The sequence below is a fragment of the Vanellus vanellus genome, assembly GCF_965231255.1.
Source record: "Vanellus vanellus genome assembly, chromosome: Z".
In the NCBI taxonomy this organism is placed as follows: Eukaryota; Metazoa; Chordata; class Aves; order Charadriiformes; family Charadriidae; genus Vanellus; species Vanellus vanellus.
In genome coordinates this window covers 60,562,350-60,582,566 of record NC_138908.1, presented here as the reverse complement: position 1 = coordinate 60,582,566, position 20,217 = coordinate 60,562,350, and the positions used below count along the sequence as shown (strand labels likewise).

The 20,217-nt window shown below is 43.6% G+C and overlaps 1 protein-coding gene across 1 annotated transcript in view; it reads right to left on the bottom strand.

Annotated features, from left to right (window-relative positions):
• Positions 1 to 9,446: 9,446 nt before the first annotated feature.
• The window catches only part of ARHGEF28 (Rho guanine nucleotide exchange factor 28), a gene marked incomplete at its 5' end in the record, with an annotated part of 118,329 nt that continues 107,558 nt past the window's right edge, over positions 9,447 to 20,217 (bottom strand). Inside the window, one exon of the mRNA XM_082497905.1 lies at positions 9,447 to 10,687. Coding sequence (XP_082354031.1) covers positions 10,527 to 10,687 — 161 coding nt within the window. The 3' untranslated portion in view covers positions 9,447 to 10,526. The remainder of the gene's footprint in view (positions 10,688 to 20,217) is intronic.

Sequence of the window (20,217 nt, the reverse complement as noted above, 5' to 3'; positions counted from 1 at the left end):
GCTCTTCTGAATTCCTGAATTTTGTAGGAACAAGGAGGGAAGATTGTGTCTTTGATTCTGGCATTTCCATGTGAAATGTGATGACCCAGCTAGATGCTGATTTTGATAGTTCCTGTTTTCTTTCTTTTTTAATATGTATTTTTAGCATGTGTAGAGGCATCACTTTTCATATACCAATCATTCATTTTACCTGGAAAGCTGTCACACACAAATTAAGGTGCGTATCTCTCTCTTCCCTTGTTCTTACCCCCCACACGCACACTAATTACAAGCAGAAAGCACAAATGACACTACAAACTCCACAGCATCTGCTCAGCCCTTAATTAATCCAACCTTCACACAGTCCCCATGGCAACGATGCTCAACAGACTCCCCTGACTTGGAATATTCAATAGAGCATCTTACACTACATATTTTATTCAAATTATGGCCACAGAATTACTTCTGTGTTAGCAATGTAGTGTCGCTGTTGATGGTAATAGAACGAGTCCTTGCTCTACTTGACCCCTCCTCACGCATCACCTCATTAAAATGGATAATGGCATTCAAGCTAAATTACATTAAAGCAGACACACTCTTTTTCAAAGTCTAGCAAGGAGCCCAGTACCACCTTTTTTATGTTTAAAAAAAAACTCTTGGACTTCAGAAAATGAATAGGAGTATTTTGCAGAGCTGTGACTGCAACTCATATCATAAAGGCAATTATGAAAAATATCAATAGCTAAAAGGTATTTCCTTGGTGTATTTTCTATCTCTCTAGTCCTGTTATGTTATCAGCTTGGGCTCCAAGAATGTGTTTTGGCAAGGTGCAATACCCATTATTTAAAACTTAATGGAGGCTGGAGTAACAGCGGTTGCTACAGCTAATGGAACAGCTGCTTACTTCAGTTGTTGGGTGGGCAAGGGACTCCCATTCTTGTTTTTTGGCTGCACCCCCTCAAGCCATGTTGAACGAGGCATCAAACTGGATGTCTCCACCACAATGGCATCAGGCTGCTCTGACAGCCGGGCAGCAGGACCTCCTGCTTCCCAGAAAAAACAAGCTCATCTCAGCCCCCCAGCGAAGGCAGTCCTGATGGCCAAAGGTCAGGAGTAACCTATTGCCAAACCAGCATCTCCCACAGACAGCATGGCACTGGGAGGATGTTCAGGTAAAACCTCTTAGGCCAGCCTGAAAGAGGGAGGCACGAGTTGTCCCTAATGTTTTCCCCCTTGCACATGCCCTGCAAGCCCCTTCCCCAGGGACAGCTGTGGGAAGGGGCCAGCAGAAGACCCCTGTGTCCATGGGCCAGGGTCCCTTGGTAGGGCTGGAGCAGAGTGCTGCATGGGGCCAGAATGACACCCACCAATTATCATCCTGTAAACCCATAGATTATTTCCATGTACAAAACAAACAAACAAACAAACAAAAACTAACAACCCAAACCCCCAAACAAACAAACAAACAAACAAAAAGTGACAAGTGACTTGAGAAGGAACTTGGGTATAACAGCAGGTGGAAGAAGCAGGCAGCTTCAGGCCATTACTGCACACCAGTGACAAGTGGATGGAGGGCACATTGGCTTGGAAAACCTCTGAGTATTTGCATCTCATACACTGCCACCTCTTTCCTCTGGGTATTAAATTACAACTTTAAACACTGACAACATACACAGAGTTGGAAAGAATTATTTTGCTATTGTATGCAGACAAGTATGTTGCTCTGAAGGTATGTACGAATTAAATGTTAATCTGAGTTCAGGGATAATCTAATTATTGCTTCCTTTTGAAGTAAGAGGAACAATATTTACTGAGTAAATTATGGACCTCTAAAGGTAAAACTTGCTTTGAAGATTAAACAACACACATGTTGTTAGTTATTATAACCATACTTGACTCTTGTTGCTTTGTAAAAAATTTTAAAGAATTTTGAATTTTCACAGGGATGTTGCATTTCAGAAGGCACTACTTCATATCCTTGTCAAATGTCTTTTAACAGTGGCTGAAATGGCAACAAAACAGACAGCACCAAATATATGAGAAGCTTCTTGTGTGATATGTGTAGTACACATACGTCTGCAGTACAGAAGGAATCCCCCATTTTAGCGTAGAGAGGACACTGGCAGCATGGGGAAACCATCCTCACCCACTGTGGGCCAGGCTTATGGCCCAGCTCCCCGCACACTCACACCTCTGCCCATGGGAAGAAGAGCCCTGATCAGATGCCTGCTGGAAAGGGCCCTGAACATCCTGGGTTTGTGCTGGGGGGTGATCATGGCATAGTGACAGACCTAGAAGCAAGACCTGGCACGTCCAGGAGAGTCTAGCAGCTCTGGCAGGACCAGACAGTGCAATCTCACACTCTTCTTCTGCCAGTTGTGGATCCCCAGTCCATGAAATCCTTTCCGTAGATGGAGGTAATCCATCCTGCTACCTGGCTGTGAATTCTTGTACCACATTAAACCCAGTCCATCATATTCAGCTTTACTTTCAGCGCTAGAGCTACCCAGTAATTTAATTCTATACTAAACCCCAGTTAACCAAACCCCCAATCAAATAACAAATTATTGTTATAGTAACATAATTTCACAGAATGCCTATATGTATTTTTTTCAGCAGTAACTCCCTGAACGCTGTACAGAAAAAGCAGTTTCCACTATTTCTTATGCCGCTTATTTCCCCAATCACTTACTTTTTATTCTGTATCGCTTTGTCTGACAGTCCATAATCTAAGTTTGAAAAACATCTTGTTGAAGTGGAGCATTTTGTCTGAGTCTTTCAAATTTGGATTCAGGTCTGCATGTTCCAAATATCTGACGGCCTTCAGATCTCTTTTATGTTCAGGCCCATCTCTGTAATTACCCCAGAATCGCTGACAGAAGTTGCAGAAATAATAGGTTGGAAACATCTGAGCAACGTTTAGGGAAATGTTTCTGCTTATCAGAAGGCAATCGGGAAATTAAATGGTGAGCACTAATTGAGTTACATTTAATTGAAATTATAGATGGAAGGACTGCATTCTGGGGGATTTCAGTTGCCCAGATGTTCTGAGCTCCCAATTTCCCAGAAAGAAGAATTTTTTGAGTTTGGCATCTGTAAACCATGCTCTGTTAGTCATGTTCAGAATATTCAAGAAGCATGTTGGAGCCCCAGCCATCTCATGGGGTTTTTAGCTCATGAGACTCCAACGTAGTTCTGCAGGACAAGCAGAAGTCACTAACACCTTACAAATAAATTAAACTGCTTCCCCTCTTTTTGGTGGTCTCATACAATGCTGATATACTGTCCTTGAAAGTTGTTATCCTGATCTCTTTGAAGAATTATGCTGTAAATCAAATGAGAACAGCTGGAGTCAGAATTAGAAATTAACCCGTTTCTGCTGTGCAAACCAAGTTTTCCCGGTGAAACAGCTGATGCGCCCTACTCTTTGTCAATAATTACCTCCTCTTGCGAAATACCCTTCAGCGCTCAGCATTCGTTTTACATGCCAAGAGTGGTTTCCCGGGGCTGTCAGACACCTTTCACAACCCGCACACAACCGTTCAACCCCAGGTTAGGTACTGGAGGGATGAGAGCCAGACAGGGGGGTGACCTGACCGACAGACGGGCTCCCAGAGGGCCCCAACACTCCGCTGTGCACAAAGCAGGGTTGAACACGCAGCTGACTCCCGGCATGACCTGTGGTATCAGCTTCATCAGCAGCAAATGGCTTGGTTGTCCCACAGCTAGGTTTTCTGGATTGCCAAGATGCCAGCACTGTCCAGCTGACAGCGCTGTACCAGACCCAGAGCTGGAACCCTTCCCTCTGCCCCCACCGTTAAGGGGCATCAGGGGGAATATGCCTTGTTACTCACCGGCAACATTAGCGAGCACCTGTAGTTTCTCAGGGATTCCACTCCCCATCCATGGATCAGCCACAAGCAAGCTTTGCTTCCTGTACCCCTGAGTTTCACCTGATGGTAAAAAATTCGTCTGTGCCAGACAGAGAAAAATATGAATCATTCCTTCTAGTCTGGAGCTTCAAATGTTTACTGAAGCCTTAAAGCTAAGGAAAATTTGCTTCCTACAGAAAGCCTGTGCAGCCATTAGAAGGTAGTCTCATGTGCTCAAGATGTGTTCTACAGCATTCAACAGCAGCAACAGGGTTTCCTACAGTCTCATGACTTATTGCCCAGACATTTTGCATGGCTGTAGTCTAGATACCAAATGATGGTCAGCTGAAGCCAGGACATAATTTCCGTGGTGGAATAGAGTCTTCAAACCATCTGGAAGAAGGAAGGGAATCTTACTCACAGATACAGCTATGTGCAAGCTTTATCTGTCTATAGGGCATCTAGAAGCACTGTCAGATCTCAGTGTAAATGACTGATTTGGTGAGTGCTCCAAAGGAGGCCACTCCTTAACTTTGGAGCCTCAAGTCCTTCCTTCACCTGCAGCATTGACAGTGACCAGCCTTCACTGAGAAACAAAGTAATTTGATATTACTCAAGCATCAGGCACTTGGAGATAATTTTATGAAATCCATGCCACCTTGCCAGTTCACCTTGTGGCTGGGCACAAGTTTAAAATCAGACTATATCTGGTCATGTGGGACTCTGCAAAGGAAAGCAACATCAGCAGAGAGGTAATTTCACTGCTTCTGATATTTTCCTTTTCACTGACAGTTTTGAGTACATCACACTGAAACCTTGCTTCTTACACATATGGGACATCAGCAGTAGCACATCAGTCAACAGCATCAAAAGCTGGAGAGAGGCCCCAGAGGATGGGAATGGTTACCCTCCACTGACTGAAAGCAGGAGATGCTCAGTCAGCGTTATTAAAGTTCTTTTTGTCCTCTTGGCTGCCTTTGTATCTGGATCAGGCTTGGTTTGATGACTTTATAATTGACCTACAATGGCTTGTTGTAGCATTCATTCAGCAATGCTTGGACAACTGTGTGCATGTAGGAAAAGAGGAAAAATTTTTCACATTTCTTGCGTCACTCAAGAGGAGCATGAGTCGGTCTACAGCTTGACCTGAGCATCCTCAATGAGGTGAACACGGTGAATGCAGGCATCCTGTTCGTTCACTTGCAGAGAAGGGCAGGGGACTCACGCTGGTCTTGACAAGCCGTCTCCAGTTCATGGGACTGTTGATCTGTGCAGGGCTTTGTTGTTAGCGGTGGTAACCCGGATTAGTGAAAGTTTCACACCTCTGCACAGTTCCCGTAAGCATGGTTTGGCAGCTTGGCAGTTTTATAGAAAGCTGATAGGAAAGTTCCCTTGGGTCTGATAAGCAGCCTCCAAAGGAGAAATTATTTCAAATTGCCTGCTTCACTGTCACTTTTGTAAATATCTGATCCTCGCTCCATCTGGCACTGAATTTAAAAAATATGGCATCTAACCAGTTCTCAGATTATCAGACTAACAAACAATAAGTAGTGTGATAATTACTGTTTTTTTTTCTCCAAATAAAAAACTTGTTCCATGAAGGAGCCTAGAAAATATCCCAGGGTAGGGGACACTTTTCCTGCCTTCTCTGTACCCAGAGTGCCTTTTTCCTGTTTCTTTTCTCTCCTCCTGGTCTCCAACCAGCATATTTCAAGACCCAACCTCAGAATTTGATGGGTGCTGCAGACCTGCCTGTAGCATAGCCCTTCCATGTAAGGGGTGGGAAATCCTCATCTGAGCCTAAGACTGAGCAAGTGAGGAGAAGAGGAAGAAGTTTCTGCACAGCTGATCCCGAGGATAGGAAACTTAGCTCTCTGGGAATTTGAAAGCCTACTACCAACCTGGATAGAGCTGCTGCCAGCACTGCTCTGCATTACAGTGAAAAACATTGACGTTCCCAGATGATATACCTGGACCATTTCACCACCATGGCCTTCAAAACACTTGCAAATTCCTCCACAATCCTCTTAGTCTTTGGTGGTCTCCTAATACAAGAAGCCTAGTAGTCTACTGCCTGGTGCACTTTCGCAGAGCAAAGGTATTAATAAGAACACTTTAGATTAATGCCGGCAAGGTTATCGTTGGAGGTTTTTCCTTTATACTGAAGAAATGAAACAGTTTCACCTCAGCCTGCCAAAGGGACCCTTTATGCAAAATTCAAGCCATTGAATTCAGGCCATCCTCACAGTCTTATCTCAAAACCCGGCAGCAAGACAGGAAAACCTTTTAGGAGGTTAACATGTAGCTGTCCTTATGACTAAGATTATCAAGAATATTCACAGCTACTTCTGCAGTGCTTCTATGTACAGATCTTTGCTAGGGATGAAAAAAACAACAAATACATCCATTTACCTTGGCAAAAAAAGTCACTGCAATTCCATAAGAAAGAGCAGACATCCAACCTGTTACAGTGTGCTAATGCCCCACAACCTATGCTCTTTCTGCCTCTGTAACACAAACTGGGCACAGTGAAGGCTTTGCATGGGAAGGATTTGGGGTTGGAATCCTTTTCAAACAGAATATTCATTAGAAGGTATCCAAGAAGCCACGCTATTTCCCCATTTGTCATCAAATACATAAGGAAAAATGCCTCATCTGCAACTCTCCCTTGTTTTCAAAATTCAGAGCAAGTTGTACATGTTACTTAGCACAGCACAGCTTCTTTGTTTTTCTCTGAATGAACACCATGAACGTGATTTTACCAGTGTTATGGCACATTATTACCGAATTTGCACCTACTTGATTAAGCTGCAGTGAAAAATCTTACACACTTTTTTAACCCAAATGGATGGCGTATAAATTAATGCAGCCCACAGGGCACTCTAAGTAAAATGATTCATGTTCCTTACATGGCAAACATTAACAGATATTTTTTTTTAATCACTTTAGTAAACAATCTTTGGGGAGTTTTGCTGAGAGTCTAATCTGTATTTAATTTAGTCGTATGAAAATTACATGCACAAGCTTTGTGAAAACTCTCTTTAAAATGCAGCTGTGTTGTTTACCTTAATACTCAAACAGCAGCCAAGTGATGCTGTACTCTGGCCTCATTCTGTAAATGACTGAATGCATAAAACCAAGGTTCTGGATCCAGCTTACTGTAAGAGCGAGCTCTTTATTAATTCCTTCTTTACCACTTTTATAGATCTGCTGAAAAAGCTTTGTTGCAAGTTTCCCTTAAAAAAATTTCTCAAAGTTGTTAGATATGACAGCTTTATTAGCATACAACAACATAAGGAGAAAACGCTGGACAAAGTCTAGGTATTACAGTAAAGAAATTCCCCCTTTGTTAAATGATGGAAGAAAGTTAAAAAAAAAAAAAAGAAAAAAAAAACAAAGAGAAAGCCCAGCACAGTGCAGTGAAGATTTGCAGTACAGAAACTGCTCCTTTAAATTAAACACTGAAATGATGACTAAATTCGATTTTGAGTTTTCAGAGGCAAGATGCCTGGAAAAGTATGGCAAAAAGAAAACAAAATATATGGGATGAGTTAAAAATAAAAACAACAGGCCTTACAAATAACCCCACTTCACAATAATATAATAGAGGTCAAGGGGAGAACTTCTGAATATATTTTTCTAATTAAAAAATAAGATGAATCATGAATATATGCCTGCCTGACTGAAAATGCAGCCTGCTAAAACGGCTGAGTCTCACTGGGGCTGCATTTAAATTCTGCTAAGTATTAAGAAATGCCTAAATAATGGTCAGAGTTCAGGGGAGCACAATACATCTTGTTATAAAGAGCACCTGCCGAGACCATACTGGCCTATAGCTTAAACATTTTCTACAATTAAAATACCTAAATCTAGAGGCCACCTGTTTCCTGCCTTTGCCTTCCTCAAGTGCCAGAAGTTTTACTGTAAACACAGGTGAGCAAAATAAGATGCTGCCTGATGTTAGGGGACTCGAGGAATTTGCACAACAGCTGAAGTCCCGGCCAGCCGCTTTTTGACTCCCAGCCCCTCAATTAAAACTGATGAGAGAAGCAGTATCCTCTCTTCCTCTCCCAGTGGCAAGACACTTACACGAGAATTCCCACACCAGGCTGGGACAGCGGCTATCCATCCAGCAGCTTGGATTTGACAGTAACCAGCACCAGATGTTTCAGCGAAGGCGTAATAAAATGCAGAGAAAGTAATTGCGGAGAAAACTACTCATTTTTTCCCAAATTCCGGCTGGTCCCTCAGCAACACACATATCCTGGGATATACTGCATCCCAAGAAACTGGTCTGGCTATTCAGAAATTTGCCAAAAAGCTGTCCAGATGGCAACTCTGAATTCATTGCTGACTGGTAAAAGTGAGAGGCTGTGGACTGTCCTTACTGTAGGACCCTTAAGAGAGGTTGGATTCCCATTTTAATTTTAGCCTTAACTGTGAAAAGTAAAGAAGGTAAAACATTTCCTGAAATTCTGAAAAGTTTTTTTCTCTTATAAGTAGACATATTGCTGTTAGGTGAGCAGGAATCTTGAAGGCTGGAAGTAGAAACTGGAAAATTCATCTGCAGACCCAATCTTTCCTTGATGACACTGGCACACCAATTAATACCACCTGGGAATCAGGTCCTGCTCGTCAAGAAGGCCAGACGCTCAGTTGTCAGCCCAAGATACCAACCAAACAGCCAGTCCGGTAGCCCAGTAAGATGCAACTCGAAAAGCTCTGCTTTTGAATATCCCCAATAGCACACCAGTCCCTGGCAAAGAATCCTCCGCATCAGGAAACCCTTGCTGACAAGCCCCTACTATCTAAAATTCTGCCCCCTGCAAAAGATTTTGCACAACGCAAGGCTTAGGGTAAAATGCAAACCATATGACGCTTAGGGCTTGCCCAGACAAAGAGCCAGGGGCAATCCTGCGCTCCTCTGCCCGTGAGCTGGGCAGATGTGAGGCAGCTCTGACACAGGGGCTGTGCAGCTGTATCCCTGCTGCACCGCTGCCGGTACCGGTACCGTCAGCCACGCTACGCAGCACCTGGACGATCCAGGGGGCTGCCCACCCCTGCTCCAATAAGGAATTCCTTGGTTTTGCCGGCTGAGGTGCCTGGAGCTCAGCTTTGGCTGCGCTGGACCAAAGCAGAAGCATCTGCAGCAGGCTGGAGTGCAAACCAGGCAAGGAGATTTCTTCTTTTTTTTTTTTTTCCCTCCAATTATCAAACTTCTCTGGAGGACCTCTGGATGATTAAGGGAGTGGAGCATCTCCCTTATGAGGAAAGGCTGAGGGAGCTGGGTCTCTTTAGTTTGGAGAAGAGGAGACTGAGGGGTGATCTTATTAGCGTTTATAAATATATAAAGGGGGAATGTCATGAGGATGGAGCCAGGCTCTTCTCAGTAGCAACCAATGATAGGACAAGGGGTAATGGATTCAAGCTGGAACACAAGAGGTTCCACTTAAATTTGAGAAGAAACTTCTTCTCAGTGAGGGTGACAGAGCACTGGAACAGGCTGCCCAGGGAGGTTGTGGAGTCTCCTTCTCTGGAGACATTCAAAACTCGCCTGGACGCCTTCCTGTGCAACCTCATCTAGGTGTTCCTGCTCCGACAGGGGGATTGGACTAGATGATCTTTTGAGGTCCCTTCCAATCCCTAGCATACTGTGATACTGTGATACTGTGACCTGACAATGAATCAAAGTTACAGTTTTGCAGAAATGCACAGAACATTTATTCAATTCAGCAGAAGTGTACAAATATTTCTGAAAGCCAAAAAGGCACAAAACAGGTCTTGGTTTCTCACTGCCTGACGCTCCGATGATTCCATGAACCTGAAAGCAGGAAGCTAGCTCACCCCTACATGGGAAAGCAGCAGAGTTTCAGAAGGGTTCTGTTAAAGCTTACTATTTTTCCCTTTTCTTTTCTTTTCTTTTCTTTTCTTTTCTTTTCTTTTCTTTTCTTTTCTTTTCTTTTCTTTTCTTTTCTTTTCTTTTCACCAGTGAGATGGTTTCATCTGGTAAATTTTAATGCATAAGGGCACTTACTGAAATGAGGTACAGTTACAAAACAATAACAAACTGATTTACAGCATCTGCACAGAAACTGGCAGTAGTACCAAAAGGATGATAAGCTTTGGGACATGAACAAACACTTACAATCATGCAATTATGTTGAGACCATAGAAAACATCCTGAGCGACAGGATAAGGCAAATGACCTGATAGTTAAGGGTACATAGCACATTTCAGCAAAGACTATAGCCATCATTCTTACATTGCTGTCTTCTCTTGTTATATCACAACTGTTACAAGGTTACTGATCCATACTCTGAAATCTCAAATAGCAGGCCCATCTCTTTTAGCTTGCCCTTTTAAAAAGGGGACTCAAGAGAAAATCAACACTAGCTTTCACAGCTCTTGGTGGCATCTTTAAAATTCTAAAATGTTATGTCTGCCCTGTCACCCATTGCTTCTTGCAAAGCATTTGAAATCATGGCATAAATTACAGATTATAAAGCACAGGCTTTAAAATAACTTAATTGTTATATTTATCACGGGGAAAATCTTGCATTGAATATTAAATACTATCCTTAAAGCCATTTGGTCATACAGAGAGCAACTACGAACATTTAGAAAAGCAAACACAATTGTATTTTCAAAGTGCTACTGAGATTAGAAAACAAGCCATCAGAGGTAAACGATCTTCTCCTCTACTCTGCCTCCACTTTCTGCATCCTGCAGGGTCTCAGGCTGGTGGTTCAGCAGCAGTGTGTCTACCTGTGGCGGCTGGATGGACCCCTGGTTTGGAATGCTCATCTGGAGACTCTGGGTCTGTGATGCATTCAGATCTGTAATGCACAAGAGAAGACATGTGACAATGCATCTTCTGCCATGCCCATGCCGTCGTAAAGAGCAAATTCTGACTTTTTCATTAGCACCATTTTCTAGTTTGCTGCACCTGCCTAGAAAGTGCAATAGGAAAAATACACTGCTGTATTACAAATTATACTACAGCCTGGTGAGAGGTACCTTACCCAAATTCACTGAAATTCGTTCAAGTCTGTCCACCATCATCCAAGGGATGATCACTGTCACTATTTTTACAATAAAATATATTTATATCCATATTTCACTAACCAGACATACAATAACAGACAGGCATAAATGCTGTCAGAGTTGGGCTGGAGGGAAACATACAGCACATAATTAGTACCTTTATTAGTAATAACACAATTGTAAAATTAATATCGTTTCCATTATTATACAGAATTTTATTTGCAATCCTTCCTTTTATGGATGAAAAAGAATCAACTGAGTAAAGCCAGTTAAAAGTCTACTTGACTGCCACTTTCAGTCTGTAACAGATGTGTAAACTTTCAGCTTTTTCTGCCAATTTTATCTGTGTTTACCTGAACAAACTACCTACTCTATTCTTGTCTCAATCCTTTAGGTGTGACATGGAGATAATACTTGCACCCAAACACTAAGAAATTATTTCACAGGGATTTTAATTTGTTACCTTTCCAATTTTCTCCTGCAAATGCAGAGAATCATAGAATCACAGAATGGTTTGGGTTGGAAGGGACCATCTAGTTCCAACAGTGCTGCCATGGGCAGGGACACCTTCTACTAGACCAGATTGCTCAGAGGCCCATCCAGCATGGCCTTCAACACTTCGAAGGAGTCAGGTACATGTCTTCCAGCACTGAGCTCTGAAGGCTTTTGTGATGATCTGTGCACTACTTTAAAAAAAAAATAACCACAGTTGGGTTTTCTCCCTAGTCAGCTTTCTGTACCACTTCAGGCTCTCAGGAACTACACCTTAGTACTTAGCTTTTCTACATTTGTACTTCTGCAAAGCAATTTTTACCATAAAAACAAGCTGCACAACAAGGGAGTGTGTATCCTCATACCTAGGGATGAAAGAAGTCTGCAATGGACATGTTGCAATACTTTTCACTGTAACCTTGGCCCGACCAACCTCTGCTATTACATCAGGAGGGTTAACTTTTCATTATTTCCTCTGCAAAAAGGACTCTGCAGGAAGGAGGGGAGCTCGGCACCCCTCCCACAGCATGGGTAACACCAGAAGCAAGCAAACCCAGCACTGGGGTCCTCAGAGTGCCTTGGCCATTCGTGCCAAGAGCTAAAAGACATTTCATGCCTGCTCCAGTCCTTACCCCTTCTCACATGTTATGTGCAATGAAAATCTATTATAAAGGAGATTTGGGGGGTTTCACATGCTGTGTCACTTTAGCTGGTGGCAATTTAAAATGACACCTGTCCACATCTAGCATTCCCCTGATGCACGTGGCTTTCACCAGTCTCTTCACTGAGGCAGGAGTTTAAGGCAAAGCCAGCTCGCTGGCACCCTGCAAAGCCTCGGCTCCCCGGCTGCTCCCTGCCACGGGGCGTGTGGAGCGGTGGGAGATGATTATGCGATGGGCATGTGGGAACACATCGTATTGCTGCCTCTGCCTTCAGCATCTTCTCCTCTTTGATATTCACACAGCTGGGGGGAGCGAATGGGCTTTGGGGCTGCAGCTCCCAGCGTAAGCCACACGTATGCTATACCTGCTGCTGAGACTGCAGGGTCGGTGGCAGGGGCAAGGTATTTATACACAAGCAGTGCTTCATCATAGTGAGATGACACAGGCTGTTAAGAAAATGAATCCCAAATTCCCTTTCTTTTACTGTTTTACACTGGATTTAAAGGATCACGTTTTGGTCTTGGTGAAAATCCAGAGTAAGTCTTGATTGCAGGTGACTTATTTGCAATACATAACACAGCAAGATTTGACTCCCTAAGTTACTCAAAAAACCCTACTTTGTTGAAGATGACTTTTGTATTTACTTCTTTTTGACAGCCATATTAGAAAAAGATTACAATTTGCAGCAACAGAAAAAAAAAAAAAAAAAAAAGAAAACCAGAAATATCCTACATCCACTTTTCTTATGGAAACTAGATACTTCAGTTTTATTTATTTATTAAAAAGAGCCCTAACAGTGAAAGGTCCTCAACCTCTAAACACTTATAGTTCAGGGTAATTTTACCCACATTAATATTCCTTTTAAGTCCTGTGAGTCTATTCACCTTAACAGTTATGTGCATAAGAATACCAGGCAGTAAGCACTTATTTGAAAGATCTGTTTCCAAAGTTTATGAAGTACATAATTGGAGAAGCCTAATTACAAATTTGAAAAAACCCAGAAAAGAAAGAGAAACACCTTACATGCAGTTATTTTCCACCATCAAAACTAAACAGTAATTGCTTCACCAATTAAAACAGTAGCTGTTTCCAAACCATTTCTCATTAACTGTTACAACTCTACGCAGCAGTGTAGAAACTGACAGCGTTCTAGAAAAACATATCAGATTCTGTCACTATCGAAATAAATGATTTATCACTAGTTTAGCTGCCTTTTTATTCTTTTTCCCCCCCCCCTTTTAAATTCTGTTGCATCCGCAGACCCTGAGCAGCAGGAGAGTACCCAGGAGGTGAGAGCCCAGCTGCCACTGGGGTGACGAGTGGCTTCTCAGGCTGGAAAAGTTGTGCTTAATCCAACTGAGAAGGGAAGGGGCTGGTTTTGGCTGCGCTTCGGGTGGCACTCAACGCAGGCTCTGCCTAATAAAAGCACAATGTGTCCCTGGGACGACATACTCAGCCTGCCAGTGGGGAGGATGCCTGCTGTCTCCCTGCCTGGTGCCATGCTGGAAGCAGCCGAGCCAGGAGACCAGCTGGTATCGCAGGCGGCACTGCAATGCGCCCCGAGAGCAGCTGCTCAGGGAGGGTGGAAGAACTGCCAGAATTCGTAATAACAGCCTCAGGTGAAGGGAGAGTGGGGAAAGGGGACCAATCCGCCAGCCAGCGCTGGTTCTTGTTACGCAGAGCAGCAACAGCTGCCAAGAAGCCTCCCCCAAGCTCCCCAGTGCAGCACTGGGAAACTGGGCTGCCCTTGGCCCTAAGCAGGAGAAGGGTGGGAGAAATCCTCCTCTTTAAATGCTCTCCCAAAACAGGGAAGAACCCTCCAGAACCAGCCTTGACAGCATCAGCTGCTGCTTACTACAGAACTCCAGGAGCTGAGGATGCTAAAAAAAAAAAAAAAAGAAAACCACACAAAGGAGAACAAACCAATTATCCATGTAGACAGCAAGGCAGAGCAGGGCTGGTGAAGGGGGCTACTACCAGAAAGCAATGGCCAGGAAGCTCTCCCGTGGTCTCCAGGTAGCCAGGGTACGGGAACCACCCCAGCCCCTCTCCAGGCCTGTCCTCTGCCGCACTACACTGACAGTCAGAATTCAGTATGGATCAAAAGCTAAGTAAATAAGAACCATCAGCCTTTTACAAGCCTCCTTCACTTTGACTCTAACTCACCTGCCAACATTGGCCACCAAATGAGTTTTGTACTATTCCCTTTCTTTAAATTCAGCATTTACTTATCCTTTCTTCTGCTCCCTTCCAACCTACCGAGTGATGGTTGGCCAGGCTGTGTTCAGCTCAACAGCGCGCCCACCAGACCAGCACCCACATCACCAGCACCCAGCAAAAGCATCCCCACTGCCCCTGCCTGCGCCCCTCCTGCCTGGGCTGGGCTCTGCCCGCTGCCCTGATCCTGCACCCCTGCCACAGAAAGGACAAGCGAAGGTGACTGCACCCAGCCACAGCCTTCCTCTTGCTCATTGACACCTAAGGAACACAATTTTTCCTTCATATTTATATCAGTGCAGAAAATAATTCCAGATTTCCAAAGCTTTAATGAAGTTGAGCTGTGGCTCAGACCCTTCCCGCAGGGTCTTCTGTGAGACTCCCAGGTCCCCGCTCCCTCCCACTTCTGCAGCGGCCAAGGGCTGTCAGCATCTCACTGCATCCCAGCCCTTGGAGCTTATGGGCAAACTGAAACATCCTTTAACTTCTTCTCAGTCATGCAAAATTTATTTCTCCTACAACACTCCACGTAACTCTCTCCTAAAGAGCCATAGCCATATCCTCAGCTGCACCATGTATAACATAGACAAAACTGAAGAGCGGACCAGAAAAATCCACTCTTTCAATGTTGGGCTGGTCAAATTCCCCAGCAAAGAGGCTGGAGGCCAGGTACTAGGTGACCTGTGACAGCACTTCAACATTTTGGGGCCCTAGAGCCTGTTCAGCCCAGCAGTACCACACCGCAGCAAAAAATACCACTTAATTCCTTTTTATCTCAGCTGAGAACATTTCATTAAAGAAAGAAAACCGAGGCATTCCCTGTTGTCTCCCCCGCCAATTTTCTCAAAAGGAGTTAAAGGATGTTTCTACCAAATTCTGGAAAAAAAATCACAAACTGTTTCATGCACACGGACACATACTGCCAAATTAAAAACAAATCCAGTTTTTCCACCCTGTTTTCCATGAGTTTAGCTCTGGTACCATGAGGACAGGTATCAGGAAACTACAGAGAGACACTCTACTCCCCCAAAATAAAAATACTTTTCTAGACAACCTAAATATATTTAACAATAACACCAACCTGCAGGCCTGCAGCATGTGGGACCAGCTTTCACGGGAGTTTCTAAGGGGACTCCAGTTCTCCAAATGGGATCTGGGTCCAAACGACAACTCCTGGCTAAAAATGTGCTAATGTTATATGGGAAACAGGAAAAAAAAAAAAAAAAAAAAGTGGCATTCTGCATCCTAACTACCATACCCTACCCCTCCTGTAGCACTAAAAGACAGGATTAGTGGCATCGCATAAGCTGCTCGAAGGTGAAGGACAAAGCAATGGCATTTGCAGGAATCTGAGATCAATACATACCAAAACAAACACAGCCCGTGCTCCTGGAGAGGGGGAGGAATGGGGGGCGGGATACAAAAGCCAAGTAAACAATTCATTAGTCACACTGATTCTCACCTTCTGTCTCTTGTCATAGGATGTAAGCACTTCCACATCAAATAAATGCCAGAGATTTTCTCCTTCACCCCTCCTCTCTCTCCCCCGAGCATCAGCTCTTCAGGTAAGCCTGTAGTGCCCGCAGTGATGATTATGGGAAGGATAGGAAGACATTAACAAAGCTCTAAGAAACACTCCAGGCAAAAAAAAAAACCGCTCCTAAATCTCTGTGTTTTTAATAGAAAGCCCTCGTTTTTTCTCCTCCAGCTCTGACCCTAATTTCACGGCATCACAGGATAATTCGAGTTGGAAGGGCTCTTAGGAGGCCTCCGGTTCAAACTCCTGCTCAAAGCTGAGTCAGCTCTGCAGTCAGACCCGGTTGTATACTTGGGTTTTTTTCTTTCCTGGCGGTTTCAAAAAAAAAAGGGGGGACGGTGGAGATTATGCAGAAACTGCATATATACACTGAATTAATTTGCTGTGACTCGTGTCACACATTGGCCCTCTTTACAAAACAAAATTTTCATTAAATAAAGAGTTATGCCACTTTTAGCAACAAATACGTTAAAGATTCTCAAGACTCTGAAAATAATTCATAGAGTTAGGTTTTGGGTTTACCATTTATTTATAATATCTGGTACCAGTTTTTATACCAAGTTCATCTAGACTGACAGCTGACACATCAACTTCAGGCCAAAGCTATTTGAAGTGGCAGAGCTGCTGCATTTAATCCTCCCACTAGCACTCATGCATAATGCAAAGCACAAGCAGGCACCTAAAAACCAGTGCTAAGTCTACCCGGCCTGGGATATTCAAAGTAATTCAAGGGTAACAGGCTCTCATTTGCCATTACAGTTCAATAGCAAACGGCAGCCTAACTCCCATGAGCTCCAATGAAAGTACCCACCGGCAAATCCCACGGCACCTCTTTGTCTCTAACGATGGTCCCAGTGGTTTCCACGCAGGTTCATTAGTGACAGCCGACTTCCCAGGGAACTCCAGGCACCTCAGCCCCTCTCCCTTTTCTCTTGGTGAAAGGCACTGTGATGGGGTTTGAGTGCTTTTTGCAGTGCCTGCTAAGACTTTCCTAATTTGCAATGGATTTTCCACACGGCAGGTTCAGTTATTTATGGAACTGATGGTTGGTGGCAGAAAGGGAACACCACTTGGCAGCACGGGACCTGCCAGGGCAGTGCAGCCCTTCACCCTGGAACAGCCCGGACATCGCTGTCGCTGCTGCAGCACTGGTTCAGACCACTTGGTATCAAAAAGGCAATCTATAAGTTTTGAGGATCTGAGGATAATTCCCAGCAGTTCCACTGCAAGTCGAGATCTCAAATACCATCTAGGAACCAGGCCTTCGCACCTCAGTAAATACGATTTCACAGTGGGAACAGAATTTGGTACCAGGTCTCAAAAAACACTGGGAAAGTTATTTTGACCCTGCAGCAACCAAGGAAAGGGGAGCCTAATCCACTTCCCAGCTGACTGAATACGGTGGGAAATCAATCTGAGAATTTTAATGCTGCTATTTACTTTTAACCAGCCCAACCCAGTGAAAAAGCAGCAGCTGCATTTCTTAGGCAAACAAGCACCTTCATAAATAAGAGGTCTTTTCACAAAAAGCAGATGAACAATTATATCACAATAGATCCTATGTTAATTAGTCTCATCAGCTTTTGGTGCATTTTTTTTTGTTACAAGACAGAGAACACAAAGAATTCAAAGCCCCTGATGAATAAGGTCTGCAATGTAACTCTTCACGTCTGTACTTTAGGGTTTTGATCATGGTAGTTACTGGAAATGCCATTATTCTACATGTTTCTGTTCTTTGTTTAGTAGCTGGCTTAGGTAAAACAATGCAATTCAGTTTTCAGGTTTTGCATCATAATTCTTTAGAGAAGTTTGGTCCAGAGAATTTGGATCAAATTCTTGGCTGAGACAAAATTTAGATTTATTCCACTGAAATTGCTTTATCATAAAGCTCCATAATGGTTCCAACTCATGTACTTGATACTTGTCTTAAAGCTCCAGTCACATGATGATGCAGCCATCTTTTATTAAAGCCTGGTAAACACACTAGTTCTAACACCGGTGTTATCAAAGAAAAGATTTTAAAAACACCTCAAGTTCAGACACTGTCAGTGATACCACTTTAACATCAAGTTCACAGCACGCCCCTAGGTTCAAATAATTTAAAGTTTTAACCTGCTTACAGAACTGTGTTATCAGTTGTGTTGGCTTTAAAGCACACAGCTTCTAAACTATTTTTGGCATGCAGTTTTTTAATGCATATCAATAAGAGAGACTTAAAAATAGGTCTGACTTGAAATCATAACTTGTCTGTGCATTAAATACCCACAGTCTCACCTAGGCAGGGCATACTGCCTGCCAGCTGTCTGCTTCTGCTTAATATTAATTTATTTAGGTATGAATTCTCTATTAAATTGTCTTTGTGCTAAGCTTTGAAGCTTTAGATGGTCAATTACAGACACACACATGGTCCAACAGGTATTCTGCTAACAACGAACACATGTTTTATTGACCTACTTCTTTTCCAGCTCATTAAACACAGCTGCACTCAAATGATCAAGAGAAAATAACCATAAAACCCCAAGAACACCCTTCCTACAAAGGATCACAAGGAACGTGACCAGCTGCCGGCGCAGGCCCCGTGCTCCATCCCACGCAGGGCGCCTCTCCAGGGGCAGGGGCAACTCATCCATCCGCTGACAACAGCAGCGGGGAACTCCCGCAGCCTCTTCATTCAGGCATATCTGAAGTGGGCTGCAACTCTTTCCCTCCCCGCCCCATAATCTGCAGAAGACATTTGGCCAGCAGGCCGAAGTCAAAACAAACTGGGGTCAGCGGGTAACGATACTGCTTGAATCTTTGCTGGGGAAACGGAATTCCTATACAGACCCAAACAACGTTTCCAAAGACTGGGGAGACGATGAAACCAGTCCCCCTTTCTGCCGCCAGCCAGCATGTCCCCACGTCTCCCTGGCCTGCGGTCCCCATTTGCACCCCGCAGGTGAAGCTTCTTCTCATTCCCTCCCCAAGAGAGAAACAGTTAGGGTTAACCCTGAAAAAACAGTGTCTCTGGCAGATGAATTCACTCCCTTTGAAACCAAAAGGGGACATTTACACATCAAAACTATTCCTTTGAGCTCTCTGTTACCACAGACAGACATTATTGTGCTGATTAACTTTCCTTCATATTTTATGGATGGTTTTTGGTTTGGTTTTGTTTTGCTTTTTAAACTACAATTTTGCTTTGAAATAAATATTAAATCAAAGACTTTGGCAAGCAATCAGTTTAGTCCCCAGCTTTTGGCCAGTCTTTCAGGTGCAACACAAAGGAGTGTGCTCTGGACTCTGACAAACACTTTCTTGAGTAGCAGAAGGGCTGCTCTGTTACAAAAACCAAAAGGGGGAGGTCATTTATAAAACACTCTCAAGGCTCCTCCTAAGCACCTTGGTTTCATATGGTAGTTTCCCAAGGACAGACCAGATCCATCACTTCTTACTCATAAAAGCTGACGAGATCAAAACTCAAAGTAAGTGGCAGAGGAATACTAATCCAATATACAGAATTGCTGCAGAAGCAAAAAATAAGGCGAAGCACCTGTTTCAAATCAACTACACGCTAATCCTACCCTTTAATAGAAGCTGCTGCTTGTTGATTAATACAGAAAAAATATGGGCATTACTGTAAGAGCGAGCATCTGAGAGAAGCCTCTTATCTGATAGTTACGGAGATACTTGTTCTCCCCTAGCTCAAAACACAGGTAAATAGTCGCTATTTTTGACTGCAGTTTGAGTACTAGCACAGCCTTTTTCATCCATTTTTAGTCAGGTTGGCAGGAAGTATATGCACTGATGTTTTCTTCTTGAAGTCATTGAAAAACACAACAACAACTGAAACGCTGCACATTCCCCAAGTTTTGCATCGTAAGCATAGGAAGTTTCAGGGTGTGATCAAGTATTTTGAAATGTGTGCCCTTTCTAATTGTTTTGCTAAATGCTCTGTGGACGTGGAACTGCTGTGAAAACAGTTTGCATAAAAGCTAAAGGGAAAACTGTACATCAAAGCGAGAAAAAAGCACAATTATCAAATGAGCATGTGCCTTCATCCCATCAGCCTTGAGTGCATGGAACGTACTTGGATCCACTTTCCTTTATTCTGCTCCCACTTCTCTCTGGTAAACACTGGTCTTACCCTTAAGCCTGAATTCATCTCCAGCTCCTTCTACCTTGCCTTTACTACAAGTTGTATTCAGTCCTGCAGCTGCGCCTCTGTAGACCCTGGCTCTGCTTTGGTCCGACTGCCTCCGCTGCCTTCCCACCCCCTCGCTTCACTTGCTGCAGCTCTGCACCAGTCCCATCCCAGCACTCCAGAGAGCAGGCCACATCCCCACAGCAGAAAAAAAAGTGATGCTATATTTTAAAATACCCTCCTGCATCCATTTGCACTTTCAATTCAAAACTGCCTGTGTTTAATGCAGAA